At 34.3% G+C, this 17,719-nt stretch overlaps 1 protein-coding gene across 2 annotated transcripts in view; it reads left to right on the top strand.

Annotated features, from left to right (window-relative positions):
* ahcyl2b (adenosylhomocysteinase like 2b) overlaps positions 1-17,353 on the top strand; it is an 80,217-nt gene extending 62,864 nt beyond the window's left edge. Inside the window, exons 10-17 of one of the 2 annotated variants that reach the window (XM_061961370.1) lie at positions 3,044-3,132; positions 3,215-3,285; positions 6,441-6,535; positions 6,768-6,866; positions 7,070-7,138; positions 7,213-7,291; positions 9,261-9,381; positions 10,631-17,353. In XM_061961370.1, coding sequence (XP_061817354.1) covers positions 3,044-3,132; positions 3,215-3,285; positions 6,441-6,535; positions 6,768-6,866; positions 7,070-7,138; positions 7,213-7,291; positions 9,261-9,381; positions 10,631-10,637 — 630 coding nt within the window. In that variant the 3' untranslated portion in view covers positions 10,638-17,353. Of the gene's footprint in view, positions 1-3,043; positions 3,133-3,214; positions 3,286-6,440; positions 6,536-6,767; positions 6,867-7,069; positions 7,139-7,212; positions 7,292-9,260; positions 9,386-10,630 lie in introns of those variants that run through there. The other variant, XM_061961371.1, reaches the window with a different exon arrangement.
* The last annotated feature ends 366 nt before the right edge of the window (positions 17,354-17,719 follow it).

The raw sequence follows: 17,719 nt of genomic DNA, 5'->3' as shown, positions 1-17,719 counted from the left end.
CATAGAACAAGCTGATGCGCCAGCACTTGCATATTTCGCCAAAACCCAGTCTTCTATACTGTATTCTTCCTAATACAGACAGGCGAAAAAAAGAAGAGCACAAGCAAAGCCGAACATAGCGTATGTTGGCATTTTTTTTAAAGTAAACAAACATTTGTATCATGTGCCGTACGTCACTGCTGGCCAACAGCGAGGGTTGATGACCTAGCGAGACTCAATTGACGTCCATAAGCTTAGGGGCGTCATTGCAATACTTTTCTATGGTACTAAATGCGTAGTAGATGTCCATCAACAAATATTAACCATGGAATCGAATCATTCATACACTAAATTGAATCTTATTGAATCATTCATACACTAAATTTAATCGTATCGAATCGTTCATACACTAAATCAAATCGCATCTAATCTTTCTGTCTGTCATAAATAAATTATTTTTGAATCGCATCGTAACCCATGTATCGAGATGCGAATCGAATCGTCCATCACAAATAAATTTACATCCCTCGTAGCTTTAATGCTAATGAGGTATGTTAATGTCCATGTCTCTGTCCGACAGAGTGTCTACAAGTTGTGTGATATATACACAGCGACTCTGTACTTGTCCAATCTAACCGATGCTGTGTGCCACATACAACAGTGTAACATTAAGGAATGCATCAACATAGCAGTGCTAACACTGTTCCCTCTAACAAAACAATTTATTCTGTACCATTTTGCAGTGTAACTGGCATGTAGGAATGGGTACCATTCACATTTGAACCGATACGGTACCTCTGAATTTATATCGATACTCATCGGTACCAATTTTCAATAAATTTGTGGTGTTAATAAATATTGTTTTTCATAATAGTCTCACTTTTTATTGCAACATTTACAAATGAGCTGATTCTGACAACTGCTCTCCAGTTGTCAGATCTTGTTTTATTGTCATTTCTGAGTCTCAATTACAGTTGCAAATCCAAGACTATAATTTATAGTGTGTTGGCTAGTCAGTTCAGTCTCTGTTGTCTAGTCTTTTGCTGAGCCCTAAAAAGTGCTAATACTGCAAGTATTGTACTTATAACGCACCATTGCTAGATTGTAACGTGCATCTTAGTTGTAGTTTTCATTAACAAATTTGGGGGTGTTCAAATCGCCATGTAAAATCGCTAATGCTAATCAGTAGCATGTCAATAGCAAAGCCAATGTATATTAGCATCAAGCTATTGCATTTTTGTAAAAGTGGAGCCTTACTTTAGTTACGTTACATGACTTTTTAAATCAATTGCTTTGTTTTTTGAAAATTGCAACATTGCTTAGAGAAAATTTGGTTGACTACACTCTGTGCTAATATGAATGTATAATCGCTACAATTATTACACAAATGCCTATGTATTGAATATTTGATTTTGTACATACAAATTGATGGATAACTAATTCACATCCTAATTGAAACTCTTATTTAATATGATTTTAAATTGATTCATAATTTTCAAGAATCAATATAAAAAAAAAAAAAAAAAATAAAATAAAAATATATATATATATATATATATGTGTATATATATATATATATATATATATATATATATATATATATATATATATATATATATATATATATATATATGTATATATATGTATTTATATATATATATTAGGGCTGTGAATCTTTGGGTGCCCCACGATTCGATTCAATATCGATTCTTGGGGTCACGATTCGAGACAAAATCGATTTTTTTTTTTTTTTTCAATTCAACACGATTCTCGATTCAAAAACGATTTTTTTCCGATTCAAAACGATTCTCTATTCATTCAATACATAGGATTTCAGCAGGATCTACCCCAGTCTGCTGACATGCAAGCAGAGTAGTAGATTTTTGTAAAAAGCTTCTATAATTGTAAAGGACAATGTTTTATCAACTGATTGCAATAATGTAAATTTGTTTTAACTATTAAATGAACCAAAAATAGGACTTATTTTATCTTTGTGAAAATATTGGACACAGTGTGTTGTCAAGCTTATGGGATGCGATGCAAGTGTAAGCCACTGTGACACTATTGTTCTTTTTTTATTTATAAATGTCTAATGATGTCAATGAGGGATTGCTATGTTGAAATTGTAACTAATATTGATACTGTTGTGGATAATATTCATTTTTGTTTCACTACTTTTGGTTTGTTCTGTGTCGTGTTTGTGTCTCCTCTCAATTGCTCTGTTTATTGCAGTTCTGAGTGTTGCTGGGTCGGGTTTGGTTTTGGAACTGGATTGCATTGTTATGGTATTGCTGTGTATTGTCTTCTTGGATTGATTAATAAAAAATAAAAAATATTTTTTTTAAATGAGAATCGATTCTGAATCGCACAATGTAAGAATCGCGATTCAAATTCAAATCGATTTTTTCCCACACCCCTAATATACATATATATATATATGTATATATATATATATATATATTTTTTTTTTTTGTGGGAATAAACTTTTTAAAATATGTTTTTCGACAATATCCATGCCTACTCGCTGCGTGGGTACGTATGCTTAGGGAGTTTGTGCGTTTCCTTACACATTGAGTGTTAAAGACCTGCTCAGTGGGCTTGTGGTTAGAGTGTTCGACCTGAGACTGGAAGGTCGTGAGTTCAAACCTCGGCTGAGTCATACCAAAGACCATACAAATGGGAACCATTGCCTTCCTGCTTGGCACTCAGCATCAAGGGTTGGAATTGGGGGTTAAATCACCAAAATGATTCCCAAGCGCGCCCACCGCTGCTGCTCACTGCTCCCCTCACCTCCCAGGGGGTGAACGTGGGGATGGGTCAAATGCAAAGGATAATTTCACGACACCTCGTGTGTGTGTGACTATCGTTGGGACTTTAAATTTACCCTTAAATATATTATGACTTTGAAATGTGAGCGTAATGTTAACTATGAACAGCATAGGATGTGCAGATTAGACTATGAAGTTAGGTAGCGGGCCACAGAATGTATACAACCACTGCTCTCGGGGCACATATTACTGCTACAACATCATTAAAAAGTCAACTTCCTTTAATATTTGCTCAGGTGGGGAAAGGCTGCTGCGCTGCCCTCAAAGCAATGGGCTCCATCGTCTACGTCACAGAGATCGACCCCATCTGTGCCTTGCAGGCTTGGTGAGACTCAGCCCTGTCACTTCTCTGTATAAGACCTCAACACCAACCCTCATTTTTGATTTTTTCCCCATCTCTACGGCAGCATGGACGGCTTCCGGCTGGTCAAGCTCAATGAAGTCATAAGACAAGTGGACATTGTCATCACCTGCACAGGTACCCACCTGCAAACACCTCACTTCCTGTTTGTACAACATGTGCTTATTTGTGGCTCGTCTGTTGCTTGTACTCTTAATGATTCAAGTAACACTTCTAGTAGTGCACAATTAAAAGCTGATATTGTACTAAAATAACTTGGGGAAGTCCTTAACGCCTAATTAGAAGTGATAATTATATGTGCGTCTGCTTCATTGCCTTAATGCTACTCATAGGCTGAACGGTAATTGCGATGTCTTAAGGGTGAAGCTGCAGTGGTCTGAATAATGTCTATTGATGCCGGTAATAAGTCTTGAGTTATTCATATAACAAGATGGCATCACTTCCAATAAGCTGTGTTCCCTCATTGGTGCTCTCAGAAGGATAGTGAGTCAGCTGCATAGAAATCCTTTTACTAAAGTTGTACATCAGGAATATATTACTCAATTGTTTTAAGGACCACATTTCCAGAAAGCTAAGAACCGGGGGGCCGGATTTCTCCTTTCACTATTAGTCTAATTTTGTTTATTATAAAAAACAGCGTTCTCTACAGCAGTGGTCCCCAACCACCGGTCCGCACAAGAAATGTATAAAAAAATTAAAAATGTTTTTATTTATTTTATTAAATCAACATAAAAAACACAAGATACACTTACAATTAGTGCACCAACCCAAAAAACCTCCCTCCCCATTTACACTTACCGTATTTTCCGCACTATTAGCCGCACCTAAAAACCACAAATTTACTCAAAAGCTGACAGTGCGGCTTATAACCCGGTGCGCTTTATATATGGATTAATATTAAGATTCATTTTCATAAAGTTTCGGTCTCGCAACTACGGTAAACAGCCGCCATCTTTTTTCCCCGTAGAAGAGGAAGTGCTTCTTCTTCTACGCAAGCAACCGCCAAGGTAAGCACCCGCCCCCATAGAACAGGAAGCGCTTCTTCTTCTACTGTAAGCAACCACCCGCCCGCGTAGAAGAAGAAGAAGAAGAAGAAGAAGAAGCGCGCGGATATTACGTTTCATTTCCTTTGTGTGTTTACATCTGTAAAGACCACAAAATGGCTCCTACTAAGCGACAGGTTTCCGGTTCATGAAAAGACGCAATCTCTCCATCCGCACACGGACTACTATTTCACAGCAACTGCCTAAAGACTTTCAAGAAAAGCTGGCTACTTTCCGTGCATATTGTAAAAACAAGATAGCTGAAAAAAAGATCCGGCCAGAGAACATTATCAACATGGACGAGGTTCCACTGACTTTTGATATTCCTGTGAACCGCACTGTGGATACAACGGGAGCACGTGCGGTGAATATTCGCACCACAGGGAATGAGAAGTCATCCTTCACTGTGGTTCTAGCTTGCCATGCTAATGGCCAGAAACTTCCACCCATGGTGATATTCAAAAGGAAGACCTTGCCAAAAGAGACCTTTCCAGCCGGCGTCATCATAAAAGCTAACTCGAAGGGATGGATGGATGAAGAAGAAAAAGAAAAAGATGAGCGAGTGGTTAAGGTAAGTTTACGCGAAGAGGCCGGGTGGCTTTTTTCACGCAGCTCCGTCACGCAGTTAGATGCGGCTTATAACACGGGGCGGCTTATAGGTGGACAAAGTTTTGAAATATGCCGTTCATTGAAGGCGCGGCTTATAACCCAGGGCGGCTTATGGTGCGGAAAATACGGTATTCACACTCATTCGCACAAAAGGGTTGTTTCTTTCTGTTATCAATATTTCTGGTTCCTACATTATAGATCAATACAGTCCGCATGGATACAGTCCGTAAGCACACATTGTATTTTTTAATGACAAAAATAAAAATAAAAACATACTTAAACTATTCATTGTGCAGCTGTATATTTAAAATCGCAGTGTTTGGCCTAAGGGCACATTTTCACTTTGGCCCTAGGGGGAAAAAAGTTTGGGCACCCCTTCTAGTGTAACCTGCTGCAAAAATTTAAATCTCCCACAAGTTTTTTAAACTGAACTCACAGGCCACCAGTTGGATAGCGCAAATTATGAAAAAGTGAGGACCTAAAATGGAACCTTGAGGAACACCACTGGTATAACTAAATAAGTTGAACACAAGACTACTGACCAACAAGCTACTGCAACATCTTAATTCCATAAATCACATTACAGAAATAAGTTGTAACTGGCAAAAGGGAGAGGACTTAAAGGGGTGCCTTGAGGAACGCCTCAGTTATGTAAATCACAAGTTTGGAGCACCAGTGTTCTATGTTTGCTAGCAAGGTTAAAATGTCAATGCAAGGATCAGCCAATGTGTTTACAGTGGTCCAACAGGATCACAGGATTTGCTGCAAAAATGTTTGGCTACCAAGTTTTGAACTGAACCCGGGTGAGCGGTATGGTGTCATTCCCCGGCGGATTTGGCCCCCCGCCCGCTAGTAGAATAGCCATGGTGTAAATTATGCATCTTCAATCATCATGCACACATCTATAATCACACCCGGTACAGTTTTTTGACTGCCCTTTGCATAATTGTTCGTACAAACTCTTATTGTAGTCAAAGCAACTTTAGCAGGTATTTCTCCTGGATTTTGTTTTATTTAATTTTATTTAGCCTTTATTTAACCAGGTAAAATCCCATTGAGATCAAAGATCTCTTTTCCAAGGGAGACCTGGCCAAGAGGGCAGCAGCAAGGTTACATTAAAAACAGTAAACAACACATAAAACATCAAATTTACAACATTAAAACTTGCTCACATAACACATGTGCATACAGACAAGGTAGACTGCAGTCCTTTCACAGAAGTTTTAAACTAATTATATGTAACAAGGGTTTGAAGTTGAATATTCGATTGTAGGTTATTCCAAGCCTTCGGTGCTGAAAACCTAAATGCTTTCTTGCCCAGTTCAGTTCTTACTTTGGGGACGACAAATTGCAGAACATTCATTGAACAAAGATTGTGACTTCCTTGTTTCTTTGTTAAAAGACAAGATAGATAGAATGGAGTGATACAAAGAATGGTTTTGTAGATGAAAACATACTAATGATTGAGGCGTCTGCAGGGCTTGTGCACTAACTATATCTGTCAAATTAATTAACTGCAAAGTGATGAGTCTAAAACATTTTCTACAGTTGAACTAACCCTATTCTTTGGTGACACATTTTCCTTGTTGCCTTCTCTGCACTTGTTCTGCATGCCATCAGGCAACAAGAACGTGGTGGTGCGAGAAAACCTGGACCGCATGAAGAATGGCTGCATTGTCTGCAACATGGGGCACTCTAACACAGAGATCGACGTGGTGCGTCACCAGCTTGTTTTTTTATTTTTAATAATATGGCTTAACAAGCAGAAAAATATAGACAGATTAGTGATCCAGTGATGTCACTGTTGCCGTGGTAACCACAGTTTAATCCGAGTGGTGACAAAGGCCTTTTTTATTGATTTGCTTGCCGGACATGTTTTATTTTAATGCAAAAAGGTGCTAAACAAACCCGAAAACAGGAAATGCAATCCTTTTAATCCCCCTGCAGGCGAGTCTGCGGACACCAGAGCTGACTTGGGAGAGAGTGCGCTCACAGGTGGACCACGTCATCTGGCCCGATGGCAAGAGGATAGTGCTGTTGGCCGAGGTACACAAGAATGATCTCTGACCAATACGGAATGTGGTGTCACGTAGTATGTGCATTGAATGTATGGCAGATTGTAGTGACAGAACCAGAGCAGCCGTGACTGACCCAAACAGACAAGCTGTCAGTCAGCACCAAACTCCTCTCCTCACCTCCCTTCCACCTCGATAAATATCTTGGGACTACTTTATTTCTCCTCTTTGCAGGGTCGTCTCCTGAACCTCAGCTGTTCCACCGTTCCCACGTTTGTGCTCTCAATAACAGCTACAACCCAGGTAAACTATTACTGTTGTCAATATACATTCAAATAATTATAATTATTGCCTAACTCTGACGTTTGTGTGGCCAGGCTCTGGCTCTGATAGAGCTGTACAACGCTCCAGATGGACGCTACAAGCAGGATGTTTATCTGCTGCCCAAGAAGATGGGTAAGACGTTCTTGACAACTTTCTAAACACAGACCGATGGTTCTCAAACCTTTTGACTCCACCAAGTACCATCGTTTTTGGTACCTACCGGTACGTGGTTTAGCTTCGAATGTGTAGCTTGTCCTTGCAAGTAAATAATTGGCTTACAGCTTATGGGGTGAGTTAAACATGAATAATTCAGAAAAGAAAATATATGGGTAAAACATTTCTATTTGTACAATTATTTCATTAATATACAGTACAGGCCAAACGTTTGGACAAACCTTCTCATTCACAACACAACTGATGGTCCAGCTCCCATTGATAAAGCAAGACATTCCACTAATCAACCCTGATAAGGCACACCTGTGAAGTGAAAACCATTTTAGGTGACTACCTCTTGAAGCTCATCAAGAGAATGCCAAGAGTGTGCAAAGCATTAATCAGAGGCTATTTTGAAGAAACTAGAGTATAAAACATGTTTTCAGTTATTTCACCTTTTTTGTTAAGTACATAACTCTACATGTGTTCATTCGTAGTTTTGATGCCTTCAGTGACAATCTACAATGTAAATAGTCATTAAAATAAAGAAAACCCATTGAATGAGAAGGTGTGTCCAAACTTTTGGCCTGTACTGTATATGTTTGTAATAATATAATAACATTTTCAGAAAATGCTGAGTACCACCAGTGGCACTTACTTGTACCACTTTTTGAGAGTCAAAGATATACAAAGAATGTGTTTTTTTTTAAGTAAAACATACATTACATTTGCATATACATACATACATACATATTCTTCTCATTCTAGTATGTAATCTATAAAATAAAGCACATGCTCTTTGATTATGGGGGGCCAAATAGTCCAAAAATAAATAATTAAATACATGTTTAAAAGATAACTTAAATCTGCCATTATTCAATTTTGTAATTACAATGAAATGCTTACATTTGTCACTAATGTATTTAATGGGAAATGGTATTTAATTTAAAAAACAATTATTTAATTCATTATTTATTTAGCAATTTAATTAATTTTTGCTTTATTTAGTTCACAATTTATTTGCTTTATTTTAATTAATCACACATTTAAGTAATTTAAATTGTATTGTATCATATTTCTGTACAGTACTTTGGCCAACTGGAGTTGTTATTAAATGTGTTATTATATATAAATGATTAAACTGAACTAATTATTTAAAGATTTATTTATTTAATTTTGTCCCAACTCAATCCAATGTGGCCCTTGTCAGGGCTTCAAGTGTTTATTGTATCCGTCAAAGTCAGTGGGCGGATCCTAACACCTGATTGGTTACCATGCACTTCAACTTGCAATGATTGGACTAGATTTGTGTCAGCCCCGCCTACTGACTTTGACGGGTGAGTTTGACAGACAAAGTAAATTCTTGAAGCGCTAACACAAAGGTTCATAAATTCATTTTATTTGGTAACCTCACTTGTCAAATTCATTGGGCGGGACTAACACAAATCTAGTCCAATCATTGCTTTGGTCTGAAGACTGGAACTTTAGGCGCCTAAGAAGGACATACTGGTACGTTTTCAGGAGTTGGTGGTTGATATTTTAGACCTTATGGAGCATGTGGAAGCGACACCTGCTGACCCAGAGCAAGTATCAGTTTAAGTAGAGGAATTATTTTAAGTTACTCCACCATATTTGATGTGACGCATGGGTGACACATTCATCTGCTTGCTCTATTTCATTTTGGCCATGCAAACATTTTGACGAAGCAAGGGAGTGCAAAAGAAAGTTATGATAAGGACCTGTTTTGCCTGCAGCCATGCTTTGTTTGAGTGAGTGGCCTCCCTTGACACACAATCATTCTGTCTGCCATCCGTCGCCTTTGGGAGTCAGAGATGCAAATAATAAACAATGACAGCCCGAGACGCTAAAGCAAAAAGGAAGCACCTAAGTAACAATGTGAGCCAAAGGATGACTGAGCGCACGCTCTCCTCTCTTGTGTTCCGTACAGACGAGTATGTGGCTAGTCTCCATCTGCCCACCTTTGATGCTCATCTCACAGAGCTGAGTGACGAGCAGGCCAAGTATCTTGGCTTGAATAAGAACGGGCCCTTTAAGCCAAACTACTACAGGTAGGAAAACATGCATTTTTTTTTTACATGTGCACTCTCAATTAGTCAACCCACTTTTTTAAAAGACATTTATTTGCACTGCATTGTAAGTTGCAGGCTGTCGGAAACCATGTGTGATTCCCTTTTGTACCGATTTCATATTTACTAAAAACATAAATCACCAATGAAATACAAAGTATATTAATTTAATTTGATTTAGTTTAGGTTTTATTTATGGAGGCTATTTATTTGTTCATTTTTCAAAATTAATAATTATTATTTTGTAATTTAATTTATATTTATTTTTGTATTGACTATATCAATTTTCCAGGTTATTACTTAGTTAATTATATCAACTATAATAAAAAAATAAATAAATTATTTGTTCATTTTTAAAAATGAATTATTACAGGTAATTGAATACAAGATACATTATTTAGTTTTATTTATATAAATTGTAAAAACTAAATGCAATATTTCATTTCATTTTTTTTATTTTTGTCAATTGGAATAAACATCAAATTAAATTAATTACAAAACAATTCAGTTAAATTTACTAAATGTATCATATTTTATAATTTAATTTCCATATTTTTGTATTGGCTCGTTTTGGTTAATTGACCAGGTTATTAAATAATTAATTATATTAACTCTAATAATAAAATAAAATAATTTTCTTTGTTGATTTTTCAATAATTAAATAATACAAGTACCATAATTGAATACATATAATTCAATATAATTAAATATTTATGTTTCAATATAATTCAGTTTAGTGTTGTTATTTTTATTTTTTTAATGTAAAAACTGAATTCAAGATTATATATTTTTTTTCGGGTAAATTTGAAAATGAATTAATGTAAAAAACCTAAATTAAGTTTAATTTACTTATCGAATTTTTTTGTTAAATGAAATTTTTTTTTTTTATTCACTCCTTCTGGTCATTTGCCAGGTTGTTATCAATGTACCCTCTCCATTCAGCCTTCTGATTGGTTCCAGTGATCTTCAAGCATGGAATATAGCGCCACCTGCTGCTACTGCACATCATGCACTCAATGATCTGTTAATGCATTTTTCACTCTGGCAAAATTGACTTTTGGTACTATTTACAAACTATGCACTCAACAAATAATACATCCCAATCCCCCCAAAAAAGTTTTGTCTCTCTGCAACTGAACGGGGCTGTTCATGCTTGGACTGATCGCTGACGAGTGGGCTGGGTGTCAAATGTTAAATAAACTTCGACCAATTTGTGTATCCCTCACGGCAGGTATTGAAGGCGCGTCAGAAGGTTGCCATTCCGAGGGTTGACGGCGGCACACCGCAACAGACGGGACTCTAAAAGAGGCGGAGCTTGATTGACAGGGGAGTCAACACACATTCGTTGTAATTCTTACTGGGAGGAGTTTAATTTATTCCCACATGACAAAGATGAGTAATCATAATTGACAAACTGAGGAGGAGCTGCTGCTGCGGCTATTTGCTAGCAGCTTGCTCGCTCCGGTCAAGTCTTCCTCTGGAGGACATTTAATTTCCCTTCTTTTGCTCTCACATCCTCTCCTCCCGTTGCTACCGTTCTATTTTTCCAACTCCAGTTAGAAAAAAGGAAAAAACTTGATTTGAAAAAAAAAAAAATACATATATATATATATATATATATATATATATATATATATATATATATATATATGTATATATATATATATATATATATATATATATATATATATATATATATATATATATAATGCAGGTTTCCTGTCCTTTTTGTTGTCGTCTTCTTTTATACTTGTGGTTTTCTTGTCGTGTAATGGAGTATTTCGGGGGTAGGGGTGGTGTTTGGCTATACCTGCTCAGGTGCGGTCCAATCATATCACATGTGTTTTCCTTTCTTTCCTTTTAATTGTTTTAAATACGCCCCATGTACCAGACTGGACCCCACGCTCGGCTTTCAAACGTCAGTATTTTCACAAACAACAAGTCACCGCAATGTATTTAAAGTTGTGAAATCATTAGAGTAGTATATTTATACAGAACATTTTTGTCTCCATTTCATTGTCGCCAAGAAGCAATGAAATATTGTCTGTGTAATAAATGTACTTCTATGAAAACTGTGATTATATTAAGAAAGAAACCAAACATGGAGTGATCCGAATGAACAACTCCACTGTCGACAGAGCGGGATCAAACCCTCGGACATTCACGTGCAGTGCGGCGGCAGAATCAGCACAAGCTTGATTTAAACACTAATCACCCGAATCAGCAACAATGTTTGTGCTTTTCCGTCTTTGTGCTGTCTAGAATCTTACCTCCAGAGCGGGGGTGTCCAAAGTGCGGCTCGTTTTGTCTTCGCACATTCTGAGGAAATAAAATGACCGAGATATCTTAGCACAGCTGCTTTTCATTAAGGGCCGCTTCCAACAGTGAATAACATTACAGATTAGATTTTTTTTTTATGTACAATGCAAAACAAAAGAGGCTATTTGCGGTAAAAACTGGCAGCTCAGTTGCAAGAATTTTATCGTAAAATTCATGTTTTTTTTACAGCAAAAGCAATATTGTGTTTTTAAAGTAAAACCAATTTTTGGGGGGGAATTTGTATTTGTTTTTGTTACTGTAAATAGAAAACTGCTTTTTTTACGGTAAAATTTTGCCAACTGAACTGCCAGTTTTTTACCGTAAAAAGAACTGTACATTTTACTGTAAATTCCAGAACGGTACAACAGTTTTTTTCCAGTAAGAAACTGGCAGCTCAGTTGCCAGAATTTTATCGTCAAAAAACAGTTACTGGTTTTTCCATTTGTCAAAGTAAAATGCTGTAAAAACCACATGAAATTTCACAACCAGTACCGCTGTTTTTTGTTTTGTTTTTTTACAATAAAAAACCGTCAGCTAAGTAGCCTATTTTTTTTGTTACTGTAAATAGAAAAGTGATTTTTTTACGATAAAATTCTGCCAACTGAAATGCCATTTTTTTTACTGTAAAAACTGTAGATAAAAACAACTGTACATTTTACATACCGGTATTACTGTAAATTGCAAAATGGTACTACAGTTTTTTACGGTAAAAACTGGCAGCTCAGTTGCAAGAATTTTACCGTAAAATTCATGTTTTTTTTTTACAGCAAAAGCAATATTGTGTTTTTAAAGTACCGGTAAAACCAATTTTTGGGGGGAATTTGTATTTGTTTTTGTTACTGTAAATAGAAAACTGCTTTTTTTACGGTAAAATTTTGCCAACTGAACTGCCAGTTTTTTACCGTAAAAATAACTGTACATTTTACTGTAAATTCCAGAACGGTACAACAGTTTTTTTCCAGTAAGAAACTGGCAGCTCAGTTGCCAGAATTTTATCGTCAAAAAACAGTTACTGGTTTTTCCATTTGTCAAAGTAAAATGCTGTAAAAACCACATGAAATTTCACAACCAGTACCGCTGTTTTTTGTTTTGTTTTTTACAATAACAGTCAGCTCAGTTGCCTATTTTTTTTGTTATTGTAAATAGAAAAGTGATTTTTTTACGGTAAAATTCTGCCAACTGAAATGCCTTTTTTTACTGTAAAAACTATAGATAAAAACAACTGTACATTTTACATACCGGTATTACTGTAAATTGCAAAATGGTACTACAGTTTTTTACAGTAAGAAACTGGCAGCTCAGTTGCCAGAATTTTATCGTGAAAAAACTGTTAGTTTTTTCCATTTGTCAAAGTAAAATGCTGTAAAAACCACATGAAATTTCACAACCAGTACCGCTGTTTTTTGTTTTGTTTTTTACAATAACAAACTGTCAGCTCAGTTGCCTATTTTTTTTTGTTATTGTAAATAGAAAAGTGATTTTTTTACGGTAAAATTCTGCCAACTGAAATGCCTTTTTTTACTGTAAAAACTATAGATAAAAACAACTGTATATTTTACATACCGGTATTACTGTAAATTGCAAAATGGTACTACAGTTTTTTACAGTAAGAAACTGGCAGCTCAGTTGCCAGAATTTTATCGTGAAAAAACTGTTAGTTTTTTCCATTTGTCAAAGTAAAATGCTGTAAAAACCACATGAAATTTCACAACCAGTACCGCTGTTTTTTGTTTTGTTTTTTACAATAACAAACTGTCAGCTCAGTTGCCTATTTTTTTTGTTATTGTAAATAGAAAAGTGATTTTTTTACGGTAAAATTCTGCCAACTGAAATGCCATTTTTTTACTGTAAAAACTGTAGATAAAAACAATTGTATATTTTACATACCGGTATTACTGTAAAATGCAAAATGGTACTACAGTTTTTTACAGCAAGAAACTGGCAGCTCAGTTGCCAGAATTTTATCGTGAAAAAACTGTTAGTTTTTTCCATTTTTCAAATCAAAATGCTGTAAAAATCACATTACATTTCACAAACGGTACTGCTGTTTTTCACAATAAAAGACTGTCAGCTCAGTTGCTAAATTTTTTTGTTACTGTAAATAAAAAAATTGCATTTTTACAGCAAAATTCCGCCAACTAAACTGCCAGTTCTTACCGTAAAAACTGTAGATTTTACTCAAAAATAAATTGTCATTTTTAGTGTTTGCTGCAAGCAAAGTATTTATTCATTGACAAAAGTTTGATTTGTATGATCAAACATTCGTTGCATTATTAGATAATATTGACGTTTAAAAACTATGCGATTTCATGGAGTACATGTATTTTTTCTGTCAAATGGGAAAAACTAATACATTTAGTAAGATAATAAGAACAAATCTGTAGATTTTACGGTAGCAAACTGGCAGCTCAGTCGCAGGAATTTTACTGTAAAATTCATGGTGTTTTTACAGCATTGTACTGTAAATGGAAAAAAATGGAAAAACAGTACTGCTGTGTTTTTAAAGTAATAAACTGTCATCTCAGTTTCTAAATTTTTTCAAATTTTTTCTTACTGTAAATAGTAAACTGCTTTTTACGGTAAAATTTTGCCAACTGAACTGCCCGTTTTTACCGTAATAACTGTACATTTCAAATATTACTGTAAATTGTAAAATGGTACTACAGTTCTTTACAGTAAAAAACTGGCAGCTCAATTTTATCGTCAAAAAACAGTTACTGTTTTTTCCATTTTTCAAATCAAAATGCTGTAAAAATCACATTTCACAAACACTACTGCTGTTTTTCACAATAAGACTAACAAAAAAATGTTGTTACTGTAAATTTAAAAAAAAATGTTTACGGTAATATTCTGCAAACTAAACTGCCCGTTTTTACCGTAAAAACTACTGTAGATTTTACTACATATAGCAAAACGGTACCACAGTTTTGAGTAAAAAAAAAAAGGCATCTCAGTTGCCAGAATTTTATCATCAAAAATTTTTTCCCCCATTTTCAGTAAACTGCTGTAAATAAAACCAAATACAATTTTTACTGTAAAATATATTGTCATATTTAGTGTATGCTGCAAGCAAAGTATTTATTTCTATTTTGACAAAAAAAAATGTTTGATGTGTATGAAAACATTTGATGCATTATTAGATAATATTGACGTTTAAAAACTATGCGATTACATGGAGTACATGTATTTTTTTCTGTCAAAATGGAAAAAAACTAATATATTAACAAAAGAAAAAAAAATCTGTCTCAGTCGCAGGAATTTTACCGTAAAATTCATGGTGGTTTTTACAGCATTGTACTGTAAATGGAGAAAGAGTACTGCTGTGTTTTTAAAGTAATAAACTCATCTTAGTTTGTAAATTTTTTCAAATTTTTTCTTACTGTAAATAGTAAACTGCTTTTTACGGTAAAATTCTGCCAACTGAACTGCCCGTTTTTACCGTAATAACTGTACATTTTAAATATTACTGTAAATTGTAAAATGGTACTCCAGTTTTTTACAGTAAAAAGCTGGCAGCTCAATTTTATCGTCAAAAAACAGTTACTGTTTTTTCCATTTTTCAAATCAAAATGCTGTAAAAATCACATTTCACAAACACTACTGCTGTTTTTCCACAATAAGACTGACAAAAAAATGTTTTTACTGTAAATTTAAAAAAAAAATGTTTATGGTAATATTCTGCAAACTAAACTGCCCGTTTTTACCGTAAAAACTACTGTAGATTTTACTACATATAGCAAAATGGTACCACAGTTTTAAGTAAAAAAAAAAAAAGGCATCTCAGTTGCCAGAATTTTATCATCAAAATTTTTTTTCCCCATTTTCAGTAAACTGCTGTAAATAAAACCAAATACAATTTTACTGTAAAATATATTGTCATATTTAGTGTATGCTGCAAGCAAAGTATTTATTTCTATTTTGACAAAAAAAAAGTTTGATGTGTATGATAACATTTGATGCATTATTAGATAATATTGACGTTTAAAAACTATGCGATTACATGGAGTACATGTATTTTTTTCTGTCAAAATGGAAAAAACTAATATATTAACAAAAGAAAAAAAAATCTGTCTCAGTCGCAGGAATTTTACCGTAAAATTCACGGTGGTTTTTACAGCATTGTACTGTAAATGGAGAAACAGTACTGCTGTGTTTTTAAAGTAATAAACTCATCTTAGTTTGTAAATTTTTTCAAATTTTTTCTTACTGTAAATAGTAAACTGCTTTTTACGGTAAAATTCTGCCAACTGAACTGCCAGTTTTTACCGTAAAAAACAACTGTACATTTAACATATTACTGTAAATGGCAAAAGTAAGACACTGGCAGCTCAGTTGCCAGAATCTTATTGTCAAAAAACATTTTTTTCCATTTTTCAGATCAAAATGCTGTAAAAAATCACATTACATTTTACAAACAGTACCGCTGTTTTTCCACAATAAAAGACTGTCAGCTCAGTTGCCAAGTTTATTTATTACTGTACTTTTTTTTTTTTTAAACTAATTTTTAGGGTAAAATTCCGCCAACTGAACTGCCATTTTTTTACTGTAAAATCAGTAGATTTGACTGTAAATAGCAAAACGGTACTAGAGTTTTTAAGTAAAAAAAAAATGGCATCTCAGTCAAAAAACATTGTTACTCTTTTTTCCATTTACAGTAAAATGCTATAAAATTAAAAAAAACATCCACTTATACTGTAAAATATATTGTCATTTATAGTGTTTGCTGCAAGCAAAGTATTTATTTCTATTTTGACAAAAACATTTTTTGATTTGTACGATAAAACATTAGTTGCATTATTAGATTACATACATATTTCTGTAAATTGCAAAATAGTACTACAGTTTTTTTGCAGTAAGAAACTGGCATCTCAGTTGCCAGAATTTTATTGTCAGTTTTTTCCATTTTTCAAATCAAAATGCTGTAAAAATTACATTACATTTCACAAACAGTACCGCTGTTTTTCACAATAAAAGACTGACAATTTTTTTCATTACTGTAAAAAAAAAAAATCCACCAACTGAACTGACAGTTTTCACTGTAAAGACTGTAGATTTTACTGTAAATAGCAAAACGGTACCAGTTTTTAAGTAAAAAAATGGCATCTCAGTCAAAAAACATTGTTACTCTTTTTTCCATTTACAGTAAAATGCTATAAAAAAAAACAAAAAAACATCCACTTTTACTGTAAAATATATTGTCATTTATAGTGTTTGCTGCAAGCAAAGTATTTCTATTTTGACAAAAACATATTTTGATTTGTACGATAAAACATTTGTTGCATTATTAGATTACATACATATTTCTGTAAATTGCAAAATAGTACTACAGTTTTTTTGCAGTAAGAAACTGGCATCTCAGTTGCCAGAATTTTATTGTCAAACAGTTTTAACCATTTTTCAAATCAAAATGCTGTAAAAAATTGCTGCTTTTCACAATAAAAGACTGACAATTTTTTTCATTACTGTAAAAAAAAAAAAAAATCCGCCAACTGAACTGACAGTTTTCACTGTAAAGACTGTAGATTTTACTGTAAATAGCAAAACGGTACCAGTTTTTATGGAAAAAAGGCATCTCATTTGCCAGAATTTTATCATCAAAAACATTAACTTTTTTTCATTTACAGTAAAATGCTGTGTAAATAAAAACATGTACAATTTTACTGTAAAATATATGGTCATTTTTAGTGTTTGCTGTAAGCAAAGTATTTATTTCTATTTTGACCAAAAAAAATGTTTGATTTATATGATAAAACATTTGTTGCATTATTAGATACATGTATTTTTTTTTCTGTTAAAATGGAAAAAACAAATACATTTAGTAAGAAAAGATGAAGTACTTTATTGACACATTTTATTCCCAGGCTTTCAAGGGCCAAATAAAATGTTGTGGCCCCAGGCCTTGAGTTTGACACCATATATTGACCTTGATGGGATTTCTTTTATGTACAAAATATGTCAAAGTGGCCCTCGGTGGAACAGTTTAGACCCCCCTGTTCTGGAG

Source organism: Nerophis lumbriciformis, linkage group LG05 (genome assembly GCF_033978685.3).
Source record: "Nerophis lumbriciformis linkage group LG05, RoL_Nlum_v2.1, whole genome shotgun sequence".
Lineage (NCBI taxonomy): Eukaryota > Metazoa > Chordata > Actinopteri > Syngnathiformes > Syngnathidae > Nerophis > Nerophis lumbriciformis.
The sequence above is the reverse complement of the archived record's forward strand: the minus strand, read 5'-3'. Positions and strand labels throughout refer to the sequence as shown.